The 22,057-nt window shown below is 38.5% G+C and overlaps 1 protein-coding gene across 3 annotated transcripts in view; it reads right to left on the bottom strand.

The window, feature by feature from the left end:
* Positions 1 to 1,483: 1,483 nt before the first annotated feature.
* Positions 1,484 to 22,057, bottom strand: part of For (cGMP-dependent protein kinase for) — an 83,194-nt gene continuing 62,620 nt past the window's right edge. For all 3 annotated transcript variants that reach the window (XM_076312519.1, XM_076312521.1, XM_076312520.1), the window contains 8 exons: positions 7,454 to 7,673; positions 5,986 to 6,049; positions 5,725 to 5,897; positions 4,728 to 4,874; positions 3,582 to 4,028; positions 2,840 to 3,139; positions 2,556 to 2,618; positions 1,484 to 2,444 (listed from right to left, as the gene is read on the bottom strand). In XM_076312519.1, coding sequence (XP_076168634.1) covers positions 2,279 to 2,444; positions 2,556 to 2,618; positions 2,840 to 3,139; positions 3,582 to 4,028; positions 4,728 to 4,874; positions 5,725 to 5,897; positions 5,986 to 6,049; positions 7,454 to 7,673 — 1,580 coding nt within the window. In that variant the 3' untranslated portion in view covers positions 1,484 to 2,278. The remainder of the gene's footprint in view (positions 2,445 to 2,555; positions 2,619 to 2,839; positions 3,140 to 3,581; positions 4,029 to 4,727; positions 4,875 to 5,724; positions 5,898 to 5,985; positions 6,050 to 7,453; positions 7,674 to 22,057) is intronic.

The raw sequence follows: 22,057 nt of genomic DNA, 5'->3' as shown, positions 1-22,057 counted from the left end.
AGGACCGGTACATATATACATACTTTCTTTACTTTATTACTGTATTATAGTCAAGTAGACTACACACGCCTGCATATTAATATGTACAAATTGTTATCGAACAGTATAACAATTTTTTAACATTGAAATCGTGAGCAGTTTCGAAATGTAAACAATGGTTAGTCAAGCTATTGCCTGTAGGTCAGATTTCATCAATACATAGTACAGTCACTCACAAAATTGAGCATACACCATGTGCTGGTGAACATTGACGGGAAAATCAATTAAATCATGTATATTTGAAAGTGAGAACACAGTATATATGTCATAGTACCGTTTAATCGACAGTTAACTAAAGAAAAACGAAATAACATTAAGTATTTATTTAAATTTAAATGAAAATGTAAAATTACTGAAGTTTTATCAACACAAAATTGAGCATACACATAGTGAATTTTTAAAATTCCGTGGGTCTATATAAGTTGGAATTATTGATGGAAAGCCCCACTAAACACTTTTCGATATGCGGTTGCTAAGGAATTAAAGTGCAAATGACTGTTTGTTAGCTATTGTTTTAGTATTAATATCGAAATAGTTGGCAAAGGAAAAGAAACAGATATAACAATGCGAAAACTGATCATAAAATTGTATTCAGAAGGGAAATCTTTTCGAGAAGCGGGTAAAATTATTGATAGAATACATACAATTTAAAAAATTATAAATAATTAAGGAACAATTTATCCGTAGGCAAGTCATAATAAATTCAGAAATAAATATAAAAATTTAACAAAGGAGGTTTCAATTCGAATAAAAAAAAATTATATATCGGTAGAAACAGTTCTTAGAATTTTACGTTAAAAAGGGTACAAGGGAAGAATAGCTAAAAAGAAATCTTACATCTCCAAACAAAATAGGGAAAAGCGTTTGCAATTTACTAAAACTTTCGTTAATAGTGACGAAAATTTTTGGAAAAATGTTATATTTTCGGATGGAACAATTATAAACTGATTTGACTGCGACGGAAGAAAGCAAATCGTATGGAGAAAACCCAATACGGAATACCATGTTCGCAATGCTTGTCCCACAATAAAACCCGGAGGAGGCTCGGTAATGTAGGGCTGCATAGATAAACATGGTACCGGGAATATAGAATTCATTGACGGTACGATGGACTAAATAAAGTATTTAAGTATTTGAAAAAAAATTTTTAATTATCGACAGAAAAGTTGAATATGCCACCTCTATACTATTTTCAGCAGGACAAGTCGTAACCATGGTCTTAACGAGTCATGTTACCACAGAACAATTTTAAACGGATTCTGAAAATGATTTACTGATTAATTTTAGTGATTATTAATTGATATTAATTGATTAATGATAATTCTTATGGTGATTACTTTTATTAATCAGTTACAAAAGTAATCACAAAATAATAAATTACTGCCCATCTCTGCAATTGGTTGCACATACATATATTAACGCGAACAATGTTAGTTATAAGTAGTTAGCATTAATAAAACTTTATTTAATATCGATATACATTGGGCTTTATCTAATATATTTATAATCAATTATTTACAGGGGTCACTTTTTCGCATAATTAATTAAAATAGGATTATTACAATAAACTATAAAGTGATTCAAACAACAATGAACCGGATACGAAGAATCTGACGTAGTTTGTTTCGCGAATTCGTGTGCACACTTTTCGAGTCTGATGGCAAGAAGTCTCTTTCGGTTGAGCTAACTACATTTCGTGCATGTTCCGCGTGAAGACGCTGTACGCACATGTCGTATCCGACTTTACCTCTGTTAGGTATGGCACTTGACGCATTCATGCGCGTCTTAAGATGATGCGTTCAATTCTAATTCCATAGAACACGGGCCCATGCATGTGAAAGAATTTCTCTAAATACGACGCTTGTTGACTTCACGCTGTACAGACCGACGTAATGAAAATTCATGTTTCCTTCTAGATAGTGCGATAGAGAAAAACATTTGATTCGTTGCTGGTCGATCGAATGGATATCAATGCGATGTAACAAATATCGCAGGATCTTGAAAATTTAATCTTTCAACGGCTTAATTCTTTATCACAAGCCCGTTTGCTCATCCTCGGTGTTACTTTTGGGTAATTGTCTACACATCGCATGGTATTAATTTGCAGAATAAATGCAGGTGATAAACAGTCACGTTTTTCAGTGATCATTTGACTATCTCGCGATCCTCTGAATATCAATTGAATTTCTTTAACTTTCTTTCGAAAGTAATGGTTTTGTTAGACAGAAAATCACGGTGGTTAAAAGTCGTTATCCCATCCGGATACGTCGTCAGGTGGTGGTGGATCAGAGTCTGGTGCATATTCATCGAAGTTCGTGGTGTCTATGGCACTTTGAACACGTGGCATGATTGGAGGTTCAAGAGTTCTTGCTCTTAGACCTTCCCAGTTAAATCCATCGAACCACCTGTATGGAACGAATAATGATCAAAGAATGATGCTTTCTTAGTTTTCATTAATAATAAAAAAGTAAGTAGTCCATGAACTTCATAGATATTATAATAGTTATTATACGTACTTGTGTTTTTGTATGTCACTAATGCCACCTTTTTGGTAACCGAGACGCTCTGCCGCATTGTCCCTTTAAACAAATAAATTGATAATGTAACAAATTATTTCCCTTTCTATTCGTGATCTTTTATGCAGGATAACTTAAAACGTATATTTGAGGATTGAATATTTTAAGTTGTTCGTGTTCGCTAGATGGCTCTTAGGTATACATATATTTAACGATAGTTCACACTCGAAAGAATGTAATTAAACTAGATTTAATTGAAAAATGCAACAGGTATTTATCCTTACCTGCAAAGTTTTTTGATTAAGGCAGTTGCGTTTCGTGTGATCGACCTTGGGAATTCTATAGCGTCGATTCCTTTCAAAATAATATTATAAGTTTTCATTGGATCGCCGCCAGCGAATGGTGGTGTGCCCGTAAGAAGTTCGAACATAAGTACACCAAGAGACCAATAATCAGCACTGATGTCGTGTCCTTTGTTCAAAATAACTTCGGGCGCGACATATTCAGGAGTACCGCAGAAGGTCCATGTTTTCCTTCCGTGATCCAAACGCTTGGCAAAGCCGAAATCGACAAGTTTAACATATCTAAAAAGAAATATCAGTTTCTATATATTATCTACCGCATAATTTATCCTTTCTTGGTCATTTTTTACATCGGATATTAGGATACTATGAAACCTTTCTAGCCTTACGTACTTTTTATTCGGATAAACGATATACTTTACCTATTTTTTTTGTTCTTTATCAAGATTAAGGATCTTTTCAGACAAGTACGAACCAATGTTAGTTTAAAATTACTTTTATCCTCAGTTATCATTACTTCTTCTGAGATTAGAGGAGCATAATCGGAGACTCAAGGGTATTTAAAGGTGATAGATAAATTGTCGTGTTCTGAATCGAACAATGTACTTGTAGTCGGGTTCTTTAAGTACCGGAAATTTTCAAATACACTCACACTCCTGTTTGATTCAGAATCTTGGCGATAGTAAGCCAACATTCATCAGCACACAAAAATAGTGCAATTTACCCTTGACTGTCTAGAAGAAGATTCTCTGGTTTGAGATCTCTGTAGATGATGTTTCGAGAATGGAGGTAGTCGAACGCTTCTACAACGCAGGCTGTGTAAAACCGTGTGGTGCTGTCGTCGAAGTGTCCTTTGTCCCTAAGCACCGTCCACAATTCGCCACCCAGGCAAGCTTCCATCAGCATGTAAAGGTACTTCCTGTCCTTGAAAGTTTTGAATAGTTTCACGATGAAGTCGCAGTCAGCTTCGCCCATAATTCGTTTCTCGGACATGATGTGCTGTTGCTGACGCGTCTCGACGATCTGTGCTTTCTTCATTTGTTTCAGAGCGAAGGATCTCGTGATGTCACCGGCTATTTGAACTAATTCGACTCTTCCGAAACCGCCCACGCCTAGGGTGGTCAGTGGTTGAAGGTCTTGTAGCCTTAGGTCCCTGAATTCCTCGTTCAATCTGTGTTCAAATATTATTTCGATGATCAGTTTACCGGTTTTACGTTTATACGAGTACACGGATAATCAAGTATATTATTCATTGAATTTATACTCCGTGTAAAACAATTTCAGCGAGAAACTCACAGAAGCGAGTAAATTTTTACTTTAAAGTTACATCAAACTCGAATTTGAATTCAATTGCTCCAAAATCTGTAATAAATCAAGGTAAATCCGTATCTATTTGATCGACTGCCATCTTCAAATAACACGTTTGTAATAATATAAACATCCGTAATTTCAAAGTGGATTCACGCTGCACTGTTGCAATTCGCAACAATTCAACGATCGTCGAAAGATACTTTAGCAACTTCTCTACCCTATCGTTCTCCGAGTACGCACAACGCTGCATTCTCAGCAGGCAGCATTAATGCAAACTGCAACGCGCGTCTCAGGAAAAAAAAGAACGAAACGTTAACTTAATTGCCGAACCATTATCATGGTTGTACCGTAACACGTAACTTACTCTGAGATCGTGCCGTCTATTCTTCCATCCTAGTGGCAAGCGTGAAACACAACACACACGGGGATTCAACAAACGATTCATGGGCGATTGCACTCGAGTATAATTAGCGTTAACGAGAGTTAACGTGGTTATTAGTAACAACGTTGTTACCAGCGCGATGGAATTACGATCAACGAATTAAGTAGACGCGCTCACCTTCTGCCCTCCACGAGTTCGTCTTTGTACCGTGTGCGAATTTCGTCGAGGGACGAAATTAGTTGATTGAACGTTTCACGGTCTATTACCAGGCAACTAACACCTTCCAGGTCGTCGGCGATGATGTTTGCTGTCCTGAGATCATCTCTGTGAACACACACGATGTATATTTTAGCTATTTCTGGGGCCACGAACAATTTGTTCAATGATGAGTTGTATCGTTAACGGAAAAGTTGGCTCAGAAATAATTTGGTTAAAAAAAAAAATACCATATTGGAGTTTTATATACGAGACGCTCGGTTTTCGAGAAAATCGATTTTGAAACCGATCAGGAGGTGCGCAGTCCACGAGGTTGAGATTTTCAAGTCGAGAGTGTTCGAAAGACGTGTACTTCTTAAATGAATATTCTCGAAAACGAAGTTTCTCGTACGAAGAACAAACGGTACCGATTTACTCGAAACGGATCTTCGTTAATATACTTAATGGGAATTGGAAAATCATCTTTCTAGGTGAATAAGATACAATAATTTCAAGTTGTATTCCGTAAAAGAAGTAAATGTTGCTACTAAATATTATTCAATACGAAGCATAAGTATTGTTCAAAGTATTCACAGAGCGATACAAAAAGAATCGAACACCTCGAATAATGTTCACTATTCCGTAACCAAGTTTTATGTGAAAATACAGTCTGAATAAATTCATAAAGGATGTTTTACAACTTTCTTTTTAATTTTTACAAGTGAATATACTATTTTATACTTTGATTTGCTAAATCGTCGATGTTTCAAAATTTTACATTCTATTTGAAACAACCTGTACAATAAGGACCGAACGAACTAATACTTTTGTAAAACGAAGTTCACAATATTTCGTGCATTGTTAATTTTTCTATTAACGATGAACTCATTTCTCGATAGAACCGTGCGACGTATACCTTCAACGGTGGAAAGAAACGACCGTGGTAATTGTTAAATTAAGTCGTGGTAGAAAACTTTACCCTTGAAGGGCTTTTTCACCGAAGAAATCGCCCTTGCCCAACGTCCTGATGTACTTGTCTTCTGGAGTGTCGGGTTGTTTCATCGTAACACGCACTTGCCCTCTGCTTATTATGAAAAACGTGTCTCCCCTTGCTCCTTGCCTGATTATGTAATCGCCATTGTTGTAGAACGTCTACGAAAAATACACATATAACCAATCGGTATGAACAAAATGTTACTACTTCGAAGAAATAACTTGATCATCGATCGAGTAATTTTACCTCTTCCAAGACGTCCGAAATTTTGATTAGTGTCTCTTCGGGCAAATTTTTGAAGATAGGAACGCTGAAACAAAGAATTGGTATTGCATATTATCGATTTTCCGGTTACAGTTTACGTAATACCGATTACCCGATCGTTTATCTCGAAAACCAATTGTATGTAATTTTAATCGCGGAGTAAGTTATTAATTTTTTCCAAACTGTGATCCACGATGTAAAAATCTACGAGAATACAAGACGATAAAAGTGGTTAGGCTGGGCGTGCGAGTTTATTTATTGCGAAACGGTTGGATTGTGATTTATTAATTTTGTCAGTGATTAATGGGACTCGTTTCATCGTGCTTTGCGGCGAGGGCAAAAGAAAACAGGGCATTTGTTAACAAGAAATCGGCGAAACCATTCGTCTTGTCTATGGTTTACACATATGGTTTTCTCAATAAGCACTGGCTATTTATCTATCACTTTAACCGTTCGTTTATTCTCTTCACCGTAGACAATTTTTTGATTATTGTTCCTTCTTGGAATTAAAGTCGGAGAATCAAATTTTGCTTCAAGGATTAAAAACTGAGAATGGATAAAGAGAGGGGGGTGGGGTCGATGCTTTACGGTAAACAATAAATAACTGCATACTATAAAGAGTATCAAAAATATATTTAAGTATATTTCTTTTTTTGGTAAAAATAATTTATTATATTTGAAATACTTTTCGATCGCAGAATCAAAGATAAGACAACTCTAAGCGTTACTCGATTGAAATTTTTCATATATATCGTAATATTTTCATTGTCATGGAAATACTTTTTAATAACCGTCCGCATCCTTATACATCGAATTGTATCTTTATTAAATATTTTTTTTTATACGTAGAAACAATCGCAGAACTTTCTGTTCTACTCTTTCCTTTACTCTTGATTTCTCGCTATTTCTTTGTATTTTGCACTAAAAGGTTGAGCGTTAAACTACGTCTAATGCTACATGAAACGTGCTATAACTTTGCACAGCGAAATTACCGTTGCGCGATCAAGTTATGTAAGTTTTATCTTATCAGTGACATTTGTGCGAATTAGTGTATTTGAACAAATGTTTTGAATACGGTAGATCCACATCTCGTTACATACGAGACACAGCATCCATTTCGTATCTCGAGCATCGTGCACAAAAAAACCGTACAACTAAGAATAGTTCGGGGTGTTTGCGTTTGGGCTTGTTATCATCGTTGCTAACGCTCCCACGAATACAATAATCCCGCATATAAAAATAATAATTTTCATTAGCGAACGAAACTCGATCCTGGGTGCACGCCACGGAAACCGATGATTCCTGTTAACCAAGGAAAACATTTGATCGGTTAACGAGGGAAATACCGCGTAACTGTACGTTGTTGATTCGTTCTTCGTCTCGACCGTAATTATTTACGATCACGGTTTTCTTTCGTTAATTTATAGTTATCGAATGGAAATTACTTTACCTCTTTAAGAAATCCGTGTACTCGGCTTGCTTCGAGAGGCCGGTTCTCATCATAATGGTTTGGAAGCATTGCCGGTCGATGGCCCATAATTGGCAATCGGTAGCTGCTGTTATCGTTGCTGTTCTCTTGCAATTGTAGAGGATCGCCAGCTCACCGAGTACCTTACCCGGTGCCAGAGTACTCAAATACTTTCCATCGCGCGACACCTCAACTTTGCCCTCTGTAAATTGTATTTCTCAATTAGTATTTCGAACGACGAAAGAAAAATATCGAGCCACCGTGTTCATCAGCGACAAATATTGGGTCTTTTCGATTCAAATACTTTCCATCGCGCGACACCTCAACTTTGCCCTCTGGAAATTGTATTTCTCAATTAGTATTCTCAACGACGAAAGAAAAATATCGAGCCACTGTATTCGTCAGCGATAAATATCGGAAAGAAAAATTCGTTTTCCAAAATGGAGAATATATAATTTAATCAAACGTTTATACACTCTAAAGAAATCAACTAAAAAAACGAAACGACTTTCCGAACAACCCGATGCAATGTTTCTGGTTACCGGTATAATAGTATTCCGATTGTTTGCGCATCGATTCTTTAAATTATGCGGAATCTTGATCGTACGGATATCGAGTCTCGTTATTAAATATCCGGGTTCGATATGCGAAATTCTGAAACTTTTTTTCACTTAAGACTTTCGTACGGGCAATCGATCAAGATACGTTAATCATCGAAACAACTGTGTTTATTTAATAGACCTTTACGTTCCCGTAGCCGTTACTTCGAACTTACGATCCCGAGTGCAAACAACTGTCAACACAATAACAAAACGGGCGGTTCTCGATAGCGATTGTTCGCGGCCAATCGGTACACGCCTTCCCCTTCTTTTTTCACTTTTATCGATAATTTCGATTCTTTTCCGAACCGATCCATTAATCAGTTTCTTCGCCAACGTCCGAGCAGCACAATTGCGACAACGCGCGACACGGTTGTTCAGAGTTTGCGAGTACGTGCGTTAATCGGTGTATCATTTCTACGGAGCACCACAGCTCTGAACTTAATTCAAGTTAACGGACAATCGAGTAGACAGATACCGAGTAAATCTTCGCTACTTTCGTACCGATCGATTATTTATTGATTCAACGGTATCAGCTGGTGTCCGTCACGCCCGATGAAATCCACAGATTAGGTTCATATACGTCACGAGTGTATTTTTTATCCGTTTGAATCCAGTTACAGGTTGAACGACTCGCAAAGTTGAAGGACCACTGACATTTCTACGGTGACCAATTGGGTCAACGCGGTTGTTCGTTTGTACTTAATGTTGGTGGATTGGTTTGCAACGTGACATTTATCGAACCTAGTCGTCGCAGAGAACTCACTCAACGGGACAGAATTGGTTTTTAATACACCGATAGGTAATAGGTTCACGTTTAATTTACGTAACGTCTGCATCGATACAGAAGTTTGATATTCTTTCGAAAATGTAATTACACTATACTTCGATGGTAGTGTACTGTGTTCTTTTTATCGATCGGTCGTATCTGGGTTGGAAATTTTACTTCTCGAACACGTACACGTACGAAATATACATCGATAATTCGTAAATGTTACCCTAATGCTCGAAGGGATGTTGTTTGAACGAATCTACTCGATATTTCAAATACAGAGTACTCGTGCGTATACTTGACGGATAAAATTACAAAAAAGAACAAAAATACGAAGTCTCGATTCTCCCTTTAACGATGAAATAAAAAAGGTGACCCTTTGGAAATCGTTTTACAACTACAGCGGATCCAACGTGGGTAACGGATGAAATGAAACTCTCGGTTCGATATTTCCCGGATACGATTTTACTCTCATCGAACGTTAATTGTTAATTCGTTGAGCCACGAGTCAGAGGACAGACGAAGGAAGGCCCGAACGATCGGTAATTTCGTAGCTGTCGGATTCGAGGAACTTGCGTCATAGATCGTCGTGCAAGAATTACCGTCTTGCAATGATCAACATTTTTTTTTAGCCCACCGATGTATACGTGGACCGGATGCAACGAACGTACGCAGTTATCTCGGACCCAATCCCTTCGACACAATGGGCTTATTCATGAAACGCATCCGGTACCTGTGCAGTTTTCTGTCCGCTTACGGTTAACGCGTGTATTGTACTGGTTTTCGCCCACGTTCTTGCTCTTTTGATCGAGCTATTTATATTACGGTTAATGACAGTAAACAAGACGCGAGTTGCGCCACGCTGACGCGTCTGTCTCTGTCGTTTGCTTTTTTCTTTGCTTTTTTTTCGCCTCGTTCGGTGGTGGAACAACCTTTAACGCGCGTTTCTATTTAAATCGAGAGCTTCGTTTCGTCCTTTTCGTTAAATCGGATGTCCAAACGACGAAACTCGCCGACTGGATCGACGGTGATTCATCGAAATTACAGTGGATAGATTCACGCACGATTCCACCACGATGCACGCGTCTTCGAACGACCGAAATGGAACTATCGGAATCGTGCGTCCTCTCGTAGAAAAGAACGAATGCATCTGACCCCCAGATGTTAACTGCACTCTAGAACCGACTTTGGAAGACGCATCGACTTCTGTTGAGAAGTGTTTAGAGATGTTTGCCGTGAGTGGAGATGCTCGCGACTCGGATTCAAGGGCCAAGATTTAAGAGACGTTCGAAAGCAACACCGCTGCCTCGACGAACAACGTTGAGAAGAAACGCGGAAACAATTTGAAAATTGGAGTCGTTTTAATAAATTTAGAGTCGTTCGATGATCAGAAACGATAAGGAGATCGAATGTCTTCGATTCGGAGTAAAGGAAACGAAAAATACGCGGTAAAAACAAATAAGAGGGAGTCAATTTGTGCGGTAAGCGTTTATTCCGGAAAAGAATATACTATTAACGAGGATTGATAAAACGAGTTAAGAATAAAGTATTCTCCGATCTGCGGTTAAGTTTTGCAACTCTGACGGAATATAATGGAAATAACTCCATTTCGTTCTAACTGGGAAATATGATTTCGTGTAACCGGTGACCGAGTGTAATCGACGATCGTTTAAAAATTATTTCGCCGCGTAACGACGCGCGTAAATTATATATTTACATACGACGTACGATTTCGAGCTGGAGGTCTTACGGAGAATATTAAGAGAATGTTTACGAGCAGTCGGTAAGGTGATACGAGGTATAAAGCGTCGATAATAAATAGCTGAGCGATATCAGTCACGCTGGCTCAGATTGTAAGGAAATTTATTGCGATCGAACAATTCCAGCAACTCGAAAACAAAGTCGGACGAATGTTTCTACCGATGAATATTCTTCCGTTATCTTCCCTACGCCGAACCTCCCCCTCCTTGAAGTTACATCCACGTGTTTTGATCCGTCCTGTATAATAAATCCAACGAAATGGAAATTTACGAACCGCGAAAGCGATCGAAACCGATATCGCTGAATGTCTTCGATACCTTGCAATGATCGAAAAATGTATAAATCGTTCCCAAGTGTATCGGTAGCCGTGCGAATCGTTAATTATGCAAGTTGAAAAGTAATTTTCACCGGAGCTTTCTATGTCACGAGGATCCGTACACGATCGTAGAAAGTGCACCAGGAGTGCAACGGAGAAAATCTAAGAATCGATTAACGAATGGATAGTCCGTCGTGTGGTGATTCTGAGAAACGAATATTCGCTCGTGACGATGCTCTCTCGTTGCAAATGAATCGACTCCATCCCGTTCGTTAGATGCACGTTACGTTTCCTGGAATAATGTAAGCGAGCGCAGAAATAGCTCCAGGAAGGGACGATAATTTCATTTATACCAAGACGATTAAAGTCTGTTACGTACGCTATAAATACAGACCGATGGATAAATTTTCATACGGTAGGTAACGCACTCGTGCAAAAATTCAACGTCCACGAACGCTCTTCGCTGTGAACGATTGTTATTATTTCTTTTTTTTTTTTACACAGCTTCGTAACAAGGAACACTACATCGCCCTGTTGTTCGTTCAGCATTCTTCTTGTTATACTAACTCTTGTTATAGTATCGATAGCAGCGTTAAAAATGTTCAATTCGTTCAAGAATCATCCGAGAAAATAAAAAAAGGGAATATAGTTTGCAATGCGGTTTGAAAATTTGTTTCAACGTTATTAAATCCATTCGAAATTCCTGGTTGATTGGTTTCAAAACTCAATAGTAGCTATTTGTCGTTGTATGTGCAAACCTTTGGTCGATAAATTGATTGTTTCAAATTAGAGCAAGATTCGTTCATCGAAACGTTTTGAGAAAAGTTTCCTGCGGATGTTTCGTTAATTTAAACGGATTCTTCGAACTTGTTGTATTGTATAAAAATTTACGGCTTTCGCGTTCGTAACAAATAATCGACAACGAATCCAGGTAGCTTCGTTTATTCGATGCAGTTACTTCCCGGGAAATATTCTAATTAAGAAAAAATGGTAATGTTGAATCGTGAATTTGAAATTTGTCGAGCAAACCCTTGCTGTTTACACATATGCGGGACCAAGTTCGTCGAGCGTTATATTTCGTTTAGCTCGAGTGTGTTAATTGTAGAGATTTAGCACTTGTAATTTTGCCGTGTCTAGTGCGGAGTAAACAACGAGTTACTTTCGGTTGTTCGTGGTCGGTGGCTCGGCAAGAATCGTTTAGACACGCGGTTGAAGCTTCATTTTTCCAAAGTTCAACAAGCTCTTAAAAGATAGAGCGCATTTCTCAGCTTGTAACTCGTTTTGGCATTCAACGGGTTGTATATCTGTCGCGGAGGCGTGCTCTTCTCGATTAAACGAGGCCAAACAAGCCGACTCTTCGAGCGCGCAGGATCTCCGCGTTGTCTTGTCTTCCTTGAAATATGTACTTGATTTACAGCTGGTTTAGCGTAATTTAGAGCGTCGAAGACAATTCACTTTAGCGGCGATGACGCGATATCGAACGAAAGGGAATTGGGAATACGTAAAATGAAAAAGCGCGGGAAAGAAAAAAAGGTTTCGAGACTCGAGCAATTTACGGATCGCGAGTTCGATTCGATTTTACCCGAAGGGAATTCAACTTGCGCGTGAAAAAAAAATTAAAACAACGCTCTTAAATCACGATTACGGATCTCGACACACGGTTCAACGATTATTTTTATTCTCGTTACTTCGTTAATCAATTACGAGAGTAATAAAAAGTAATCCATAATTTCTGTGTATTGTTTTATGTAATGGTACATAACTGTAGAATTGTTCCAATTATTCATCGACCAAATGTTAAACGTTGATACTTAACGGTAATACTAAATAACTGATATTTAAATTTGTCTTTTCGATACCTTTTTATATTCTTTTTATATTAAACACAGGTTTATTAAATTTGATTCATCGATCGACCGTACCGATCCAAATCTCTAGCATCGAAAGGTTTGAACAAATACGTATAATTTAAACTACACTTGAACACTTTGTTTCTCGTTCAACTCGAAACCGTTCGAACGAGATCGTACTTCGTACTCACTTCGACGAAGCGGATAAACGTAGGAATGTTATTTTTCGCGTTTCGGTGCTTCGATCGCGGACCGTAGATGGCGCCAGAGTCGTGGAGCGCGAACAGTTTCGGAAACTGGTGGGAGATAACCGAGCGACAACCTGGAAGACACGGTCGTGTTCGTGGAGCTCGGATCGTCGCGGTTTTAGAAGTAAGTTCACCGTAGCGCGTAACGTTACGATAATTCACGGATAAGCTAATGACAGAGGCGCTAACGGCAGCTTCGTGACTTTAATTATGCCACCGACGCGAGAAAGAACATCCACGAAACGGTCGAAGATCGTAACGAACACACCGTTGTCCCGTTACGCAAGATCGTCTCTTGTTGCTCTTTTTTCTTTCACCGGGACTTGGTCGATTCGTTAGTATATGCAGATATTTGAAGTCCACGGGATCGAGAGAAGGGGACAGTCCACGGTCGTATTGTCCCGTGAACGGTGCTTTCACTTCCTCGCGCATACGTGTATCCTGTCAAGAACGAGTCATACGAAGCGACTTCGAACCGGTTTCGAATCAATGCGAATCTCCGGGATGACTGGTATCCTTCAAAATCGTTGAAACCTAGCGTTTAATCGTCAGAGAAAGTTGAACTCGTCGAGTAAAATGTGTTCGCGGTTTTGAGATCCGTACGAGACGAGAAGCAACGGTAAAGAGTACGCGGTGATCGTACCAGATGAAATTATTTGCGAAACGTGTGCCACGATGGTGGAAGATCTCGTGAAGGAATTGAGGGGGCAATCAAAGCTGCTCGGTCGACTCGTTAATCATTTCGATGTTGAAATTCGTCCGCTCGGCCGCGCGTGGTGTGCGGAAATCTCGTAATCGCGTTTATTAAGCGTATTCGGAGAACGCCAATGGGCGTTCGTCGCACAGCGTGCGTCCAATCGACCGAGAACCACTACTCGCGAAGCTCCCGTAACACCGCGGTTAAGGGGTCTCTTATTAACGGGATTATTACGGAAAATTGATTACGCTCGAGTCCGATTTCGCACGGGCATTAAAGTTCAAATAGAATTTATTAATTGCATCGCGGACGAGCGATCGCTTCGTTGAAAGTCGATGTAATTTGAAATTTGTTTCGATGAAATTGAAACGGAGAACGGACACCGAGAAACGATCCATTTATTATTCGTTGCGAAACTTATGGAAATTTGTTCGAGGCTGACGGTTCGGTGCACGATTTTCGAGCAAGAATTTCTCTCCGAAAACAAATTCAACGTTACGCACTTTATTACACTTTGGGAGATATATTTCACCCGATGGTCCCCGGTATCGATTACTTTCACTTTTGTTTCACTCGTAACAACGTTACGAGAATTTATTTGAAACGTATCGCTCCGGTATCCCTGAAAAATGGCGAGTGTTAACGTCAACCCCGACCGTTACGGTGAAATTTTGCATTTGGCGGTAGAGGTTCGAAAGTACCGATTAAACTTGTTCGCCAGGGTAACGAAACCTTGTCCTTCGCGATGCTCCTCGCCATCGTTATTTATAGCTCACGAGGAAATAACTTTCTCGAGCATCCGTCACGCGAAGAATTTTTATCGAAACACATGCTTTCATCGTGGCTGAACGTTTAACCTTCAGGTGCAACGGAGTCTCGTTTTCTCCATTACACACTTCACTGTGGGAACAAAGAATCAGCGGAAATAGAAAGTGTACGGAGAGATTTATTTCGAGTAGCTGTAATATATCAGTGTCGTTTCGAGAAAATAAATGTTTCGTACTTCAAACAGCAATACTTTCGTCTCAAATTTCAAACGGCGAACTCCGATGCACCCTTTCCGGTTATTTTTAACCCGTTTTCATTTATATCCGAAGCAAGAATGAAATTTATCATACGACGATCCGTTTTGTTTCAGGACGAACAAGTTTATACCCTCGAAGTATCTAATCTCAAAGGATGAAAGAACTTTTACGCTCGAAAAATTATTAAGGCGGTTTTACTGTCCTCGACGAACGACTTTCTAATTAACGAATAAATTATTTATACTTTAGAAATCACTATGATACTCGCTTCAAATTTTAACCGTGTTTCGTTAAATATTGAAAATTATCTTACGTACGTAAAATTGCAAGTGTTAAATCACAGATTTGAATCAAAAGTTTGCATCGGAAAGATTCGTAATTACGAAAAGAAGTTTTCTACTACGATAATAATTTTCCAAAAATTCCTGATTTGAAAAGGAAATTCTTATGTTTAATATTAGAAAATATTTCGAAAGGAAATTTTAAACGAAAACGTAAACTTCTCCAGTTTAAGAACAACGTCTAACATTCAACTTTTGCGGAGCATTCTAGTTGCGAAGATAAAGGAGTATCGTAAATTCTTTGTGCATTGGTAACTGTACACTGTACATTCTCGTTGAATAATTAATTAGACAAAAGAAGTTTGATTAGATCCGAAACAATTGAAATCGCGTCTGAACTATGATGGAGCTCTGAGGATTAGATTCAGCCCGTTGTTCCATTAGCATACAGAAGGCTGAAAGTAAAATCTTGCAAGTTTCGCAAAAAGGAAGGAGATTGAAAATCTATGACCGCGAGACCCTGGTATTGTGCGTATTGCAATACTGTAACGCAGAAAACACTTGCGCCTGAACGAGAACTTACTCATTTCTATAAGTTGCTCCACGGTATCGTGTAATCGAGGTTCCCTCTCGTTTCTAATTTGCGAGGCAATTAGCGATCCCATTTAAATATAAATCGAAACGTTCCTTTCGGCGGACGGAACGTAAAGTTCACCTAGGTACAAAAATCGATTCGCGTTCTACGTCCGCAAATGGTAACACCCGAACGGTTAATAACATGTAAAATACGACGTTAATCGACGAAACTTCGAATCAAAGTATCTGAATGAAAATAAACTCTCCAGCCGTTGAAACGATAGAGTTGTACCGAGCGAACCGAACCGGACACCGTAAGATCAATAAAGTATAATTGAACTCGACGATTAGATCGAATTGCACTAATCGATTTCTCGTCGCGATGGTAAACTCTTAATTACCATTTAACGCGTTCAACGATCTGGGTCACTGGGTGAACTGTATCACGTAAAAATTCAACACCTCTCGAAGGGACCAGCATTTTCCCCCACGAACGAAAGTGTCTCGATTTCAAACGATCTACTTGCATTTTATCTATGGAAATTCGAAATGGATTTCCATTTGCGTGGGATTTAGAAAGGAGAATGTTGCGTATTAATTATCGTTACGTACCTCGTTCAATTGATCTCGTACGTACACTTACGAAAGACAGCTCGGGTAATTAACCGTGGCGATTATTTTGATCGGCGGTTAACGAAGATTTCATGGCTCGACTAACAGCCACGTGCTCCGGTTCAAGAATAGTTTCGTCGTGATAATCGCGTCGGAAAGAAATACCGGAAAACGAGCGTGAAGTTGTTATTTCCAGCTCCGAAAGATTAGCAGCGTAAACGGGTTAATATAGTTTAGATTACCAAGAGTTAAGCGATCTAAGTAGGCGAAGGCGCTTAACGAGTGTGACAGTCTCAAAAGGCGGATCACTCGAACAATCATCGTTTCGTACACATCCGCTATCGTGTTTCGTAACACTCTGACACGATTACACGCTCGCTACCGCTTCGCGGTTTACGCTTTTGTCTCGGTTTAATGTGTCTTGACCTCTGGTGCAGGAATTCTCATTCGATTTCGACAGTACTCGTGGAACTTTAATCGACACCTTGCAATCGTTCGAGTGGGCGGTCACGTAATCGCATATTCGCAACGTAAGTGGGCGCGCGGATGCCTGCCAAGACTCCCAATTTATTCTCCTTTTTTAATCACGAATAAATAACAAGTGTCAATAATAACGCTTCTTCTTCACCTTTGTCATGTAAACGGTGTATTTGTGTTCGTTCGTTTCGATCTAATTAAAGATGTCTACAAAAGCAAGGATCGCTCGTGGTGTCGACGAATAAAATCAGAATCGAAATTGTCGAAGTATTTGTAATATTTTCATACAAGAACGTACGAACTTTCTTAGTATGTAGAACAAATATGTAGATTTGTAGAAGAAATGAATAAATTGTTTATATTTGTACACCAAGGAAGACCTCAAATCAGGCTCGACAGGTTGGTAGGTTCTTATACGAATATATTATTCTTGTACCGATTATTTTGATTATTATTTACAAAAATAGTGCGTACCAGCAACAAATGACGTACTTCGAGCGTGGGTGTACTAGACTACGGCGCGGCTATTTAAAGATTAATGCTCAAAAAACAAGACTGCTGTAAAATCGGTAAATGTACGTAGCTAACATTCGAATTATTTTGGTATTCCTCTATCGTATTTGTATTTAAGTACTAGCCATGTGGGTGATCGTGTGAACCAAGACGTCCAAAGATAGGAATTATTTCAAGAAAATACACGGAATTTTGATTTATTCTTGCTGGTTGAATATTCGAATCACAAATTGTTGTTTCGTCATTTTCTCTAAAGTTAATATTTCTGAACGTTATCCAGGATTGAATCGATGTTCGTTTAATCTTAAACATTCCCGTATCGAATCCACGGAATTTTGATTTATTATTGGTAATTGAATCACTGATCCGAATTGTCCATGTACGATTCTCCGATTCTTTAGAAAACAAGAGGAACATGAAAGCACGGAGAACGCTTTCCCGTACCGCGCGAAACACGGTAAACTTTGGAAAGTGAGCATAATTACGCGACTAACGGAATAACGTTACCCGGTCACGAATCGTGTATTACGAAAGAAAAAAGCCATGAAATTCCGCAGGGTTCTCGTACACGTACGTGACATTTGTAATGACATTTGTAAGTTGTTCACAAAGCGTTGCATTGTCGTACACGATCGCAAGAAGAGCGACGCGATTGATTTAAAATACCGCGGCGATCGGGCGTTGAAATCACTCTGCACGCAGAACGAACGGTAAAACTGGAGAAATTTCGCTCGAAAGAAACAAACAATACATTGTACAGGGATAGATGAATATCGTACAATTTTAATTTTAGAAGACGTTCCATGTAAAAATGTTCGTAAAGAGAAATTTATTTTATTTCCAGTACGGAAAGATCGAGAAACCAGTTGTATCGAATTTGTCGTTAACATTTGTCCGGATACACTTTTCATTGTTTCGCAACAATGCGTCATAGAGGAGTATCGATCGTAAGAAACAAAATCCATTCGAGCTGTTCCAGTTGCAGTGTAGGAAAAGGAAATTAAAGTGTTTCGAATAAAAGTATCGGATTACGATAAGGACGATTCGCATTGAGAATACGAGAAGCTTGTAATTAAACTCTATCCTTCCTGGGATTGATACACAGTATTGGAAATTCAAGGATACACGGATACAGTTTTCCGTTTCCAGGACAGAGAATAAACTTTTTGCATCCGTTTGATATACATTCATCCGTTTACGAGTCAGATTAACGGACAAGCGAGACAATTAATAATCAATGTTACGATTTCTGCGATCGGTGTAACCTGTTCGATGTTCTCAATTTAATCGACACTTTGGTTTCGTTTCTTCAAGACTAGAAACTTCGAGATTAGTTCATGAATTACTTATAAGGACTCGTGGCAAATCGTTTCGCGTTCAGTTCGTACGAATGGTAAACGGACCTTTGTTGCTAGAATTACAACAGGAAGTTGCAAAATCGCTCGAAAGAGAGTGTAACTTCTCGAAAAGGAAAAGAAAAAGAAAAGAAATCGAAAGCGTACGATCAGAATTTGTTCGCGCAACGTTTCGTTTCGGCGAAATTTGATTTCGAAAATGCGTGGGTTTCAAGATCGTGCGCGTATCGAAAATCGATTACCTTGGAAACGAAACCTTGCGGAGGAAAATTATGTTCCACGTGTTCGATTCATTTTTTTTTCCTCCACGGAATAATCAGCTACAATAAAGAGCGCGCGTTGGTCGCGCGTTATCAAAGTCGATTATCTCGAACGCGAAGGTCTCGTAAATACAAATTTCGTTCTACCTTTTCCGTGTATCCTTATTCGAAGGAATCGGTTACGTTCGATACGTATCGTGCGTTTCACGACACGGTGTGTAATCTCTCGTAGAAATTTTTCTCCCAAACGATCGGAAAAAACGAGAAATTAAAACGTAACGGTGAAACGAAGCACAGCCGCGCTTTGTTTTTGCTTCGATGAGAAGGTTTCACTATCTGCACTCCGATTTACGAATATGCGTACGCACACCGTAGAAAGTGGCGATTCAACCGCTTTTTACCATTCCGATTAACCATGCATTTAGCCTGCGAAACAAGAGCATAACTTTCTATTGAAATTACGCAAGACAGCGTGTAATTACAGCTAGGAGCGAAGAGTGTGTTTATCCGCGTGGTTAGTCGTTCAGACTTAACCCTTTGCACTCGAAGCGTTTTTGCTACCTGAAACTGGCGCCTCGACGATGAAATCTTTTCGAATCGCAAAATTCAGACGGAATGGAATATTTTCGACATACGTACGTTTACATCTTAGAAGATTGTAATACCTAATCTCCAATTTCAGTCTCGAGTCACGAAATGTTCCCGAATTGGAAGAAGTGTCACCGAATTGTGCGCTCACCGAGGGTCTCCTCTCGAGTTCGAAGGGTTAAAGGAACGGAGGACGTTGGTGTCGATTTGAGGTGTGCTTTGAGAATTACAGCGCGTAATCGAATCGTGTGTTTGCATCGAGGCGTGATCGTGTCCCTCGTGAAGAAAACGAAACGAAAAAGTGTTCGATATCCGAGTCAACGTTTGTTTTGCAAACGGAGCGCAATCCTGACGACCGTTGGCCAACAGAGTGATTCCAGAGTTGTAAACCGAGCTAATGTCGGTAACTGTATTTCACGGTGTTACGAAAGATATCGTTTTTTGTCTCACCGGGCGAGGAATATTTTTCAACATCGAGACACCGAATCCTGCCTATCTCTCTCGGGATGAAGCACTGTTAAACACACGGTGTCATAAAAAAAAAAAGGACATAGAAATGTACGGTGAGTTTTGCGTTTCAACGATCCGTATCTGTCTACTTTCACGAGAGACGATCGAAACGATTACCTCTCATCTCGGTGCAAATCTGTAAACGTCTCTATCATAAGTTTCTCATCCTTTCGTGATGGACACTCGAGTGTTACTTGGATTTGATAGAAACTTTATTCAATTTTCTTGCCTGGTACGATAATCTCTGTTTAGAAACGACCAAGTTGTTCCGGACGGTTTCTGTTTTGTCAGCTCGATCGACTTCGCTATTGGAAAGTAACATTTTTCTATTTGTCATTGTATTAAAGATAATTCGTGACCTACAATACGAAAAGATCGATGCTTTTAAAAAGGTGACACCTTTTTCGAATGTATGAAAAATATCAAAACCGATTTGGTTGCACGTAAACGTGGCTTACTGGATTTTAAGTATCGTCGTTGAATGTTTTTTAGACAATGAATTTCAGACAACTCCAGTAATAAAAATCCAACGGATTAAGTTCGAAGATAACGTGTAGAAAATAATCACCAAGGTTGTACGTAAGATATTGGACAGTGTTTGTAAACAATCGAATGAAATCAGTTGTATCAGGTTATCAATTATAACTCGAAAAGAAGGTCATAGGACATGTATTTATAGGAACTTATTTCATTGCTTTAAATATTAAATTGATCTCAGACGTGAGTATCGTATACTACAGAACACCTTGTATAGGGTATCCATAAAGTACGAATTGTATTAAAATTTGTACTTTAAGAGAAACCATGTTGCAGCCTTATTACACAGAAATAGAATATATTTTGAATAACTCAATTTAAAAATCTTTGGTAATATATACAATCAAAATTATACAATCAAAAATCACGTTACAACTCAGACTCCTTCAAGAGGCCAATCGAGTTGATTATGGTAGTTTTATTATCTGCTGTCTCCACTCTCTCTTTAATCGATTCAATTAAATCTTGAAATAAAATAATAGCAGTAGCGGTTATTTCTTCGAAAGCGTAATAACAACAAGATGAAACAATGTGGTTATTAATATCGTCGATACATTATAAATAATTCAGAAATTAGTTTAATTTTCTAATACAGAGTATAACTTGTAAAATATTTCGATAGTAATTTCCTGAATACAAAAATATACAATTAGGTACGGTATGTTTAAAGATACTTTAAAAGTGGCAGATAGCAATAAAAAATTTAATCATTCGATCGACCAATATTTAGAAAATTTATTATCATCGTATCTAAACAGCGATTTTGAGCAATTAATGGAAGAAACGTACCATCTGGCAGATGGTCTTTCAGGTACCGATTTTTTGGGGAAAATCAATCCTTGAATACACATTAGGTATTCGCAGATGCTTCAAAGCCACGGAAGACGAACAAAGAAGTTCACCCGCTATACCTGACCCGGCGGAGACCTCAAACGAGCGAAACTAACAGGAGAAAGAAGAAGATATCCTTCTTCGAGGTCTGTCCGGTTTGTGTTCGCTGTGGACGACGATTTATACAGGGTGTTCCTCTGAATTACAGTGATTTGATTTTATCGAGTGTCTTTTATTTGCTCGTTGAATCTGTAAAAACGTATCGGGGGGGAAATTAGTAAAAAATGCTACTCGAGTTAAATAAAAATTGGTTTTTAAAACTCTCATAATTTTTAAGCTTACAATTGCTTTATTTCTCTGTAATCCTAGCGATTGATTCATCTTCTCAAATTTCAGATTTCAAATTAACTATTTTTATAGAGTGAACAATTAGGAGATTGTAAGTTATCGATAATGATCGTATTAACTAGAAATTTGTGAAATCGTGAACAGTAATCAGGAACCTAAGACTTGAATGAAAGTATAAGTCATATTCTTAAGAATTACGGTTAGTAGGAACCTGCTATTGGGAAGAAAATAATACAATAAGTGATTCTAACGATACGGGTTCTTTAATGGGATTTAAAATGGAATTAAGTGAGAAGAATCTTTTTAAAATCAGAAGTTACGAAAAGTTAAGTAATCAAAGAAATATTAAGTTAATTTTGAAAAAGAAGTGAAGGGACAAATAGAAAATTACGATCAGTTTAAAAGGATCCATTAAAAGGACAATAGACGG

The sequence above is a fragment of the Ptiloglossa arizonensis genome, chromosome 5, assembly GCF_051014685.1.
Source record: "Ptiloglossa arizonensis isolate GNS036 chromosome 5, iyPtiAriz1_principal, whole genome shotgun sequence".
Classification (NCBI taxonomy): domain Eukaryota; kingdom Metazoa; phylum Arthropoda; class Insecta; order Hymenoptera; family Colletidae; genus Ptiloglossa; species Ptiloglossa arizonensis.
This window is presented reverse-complemented; position numbering and strand designations above follow the sequence as displayed.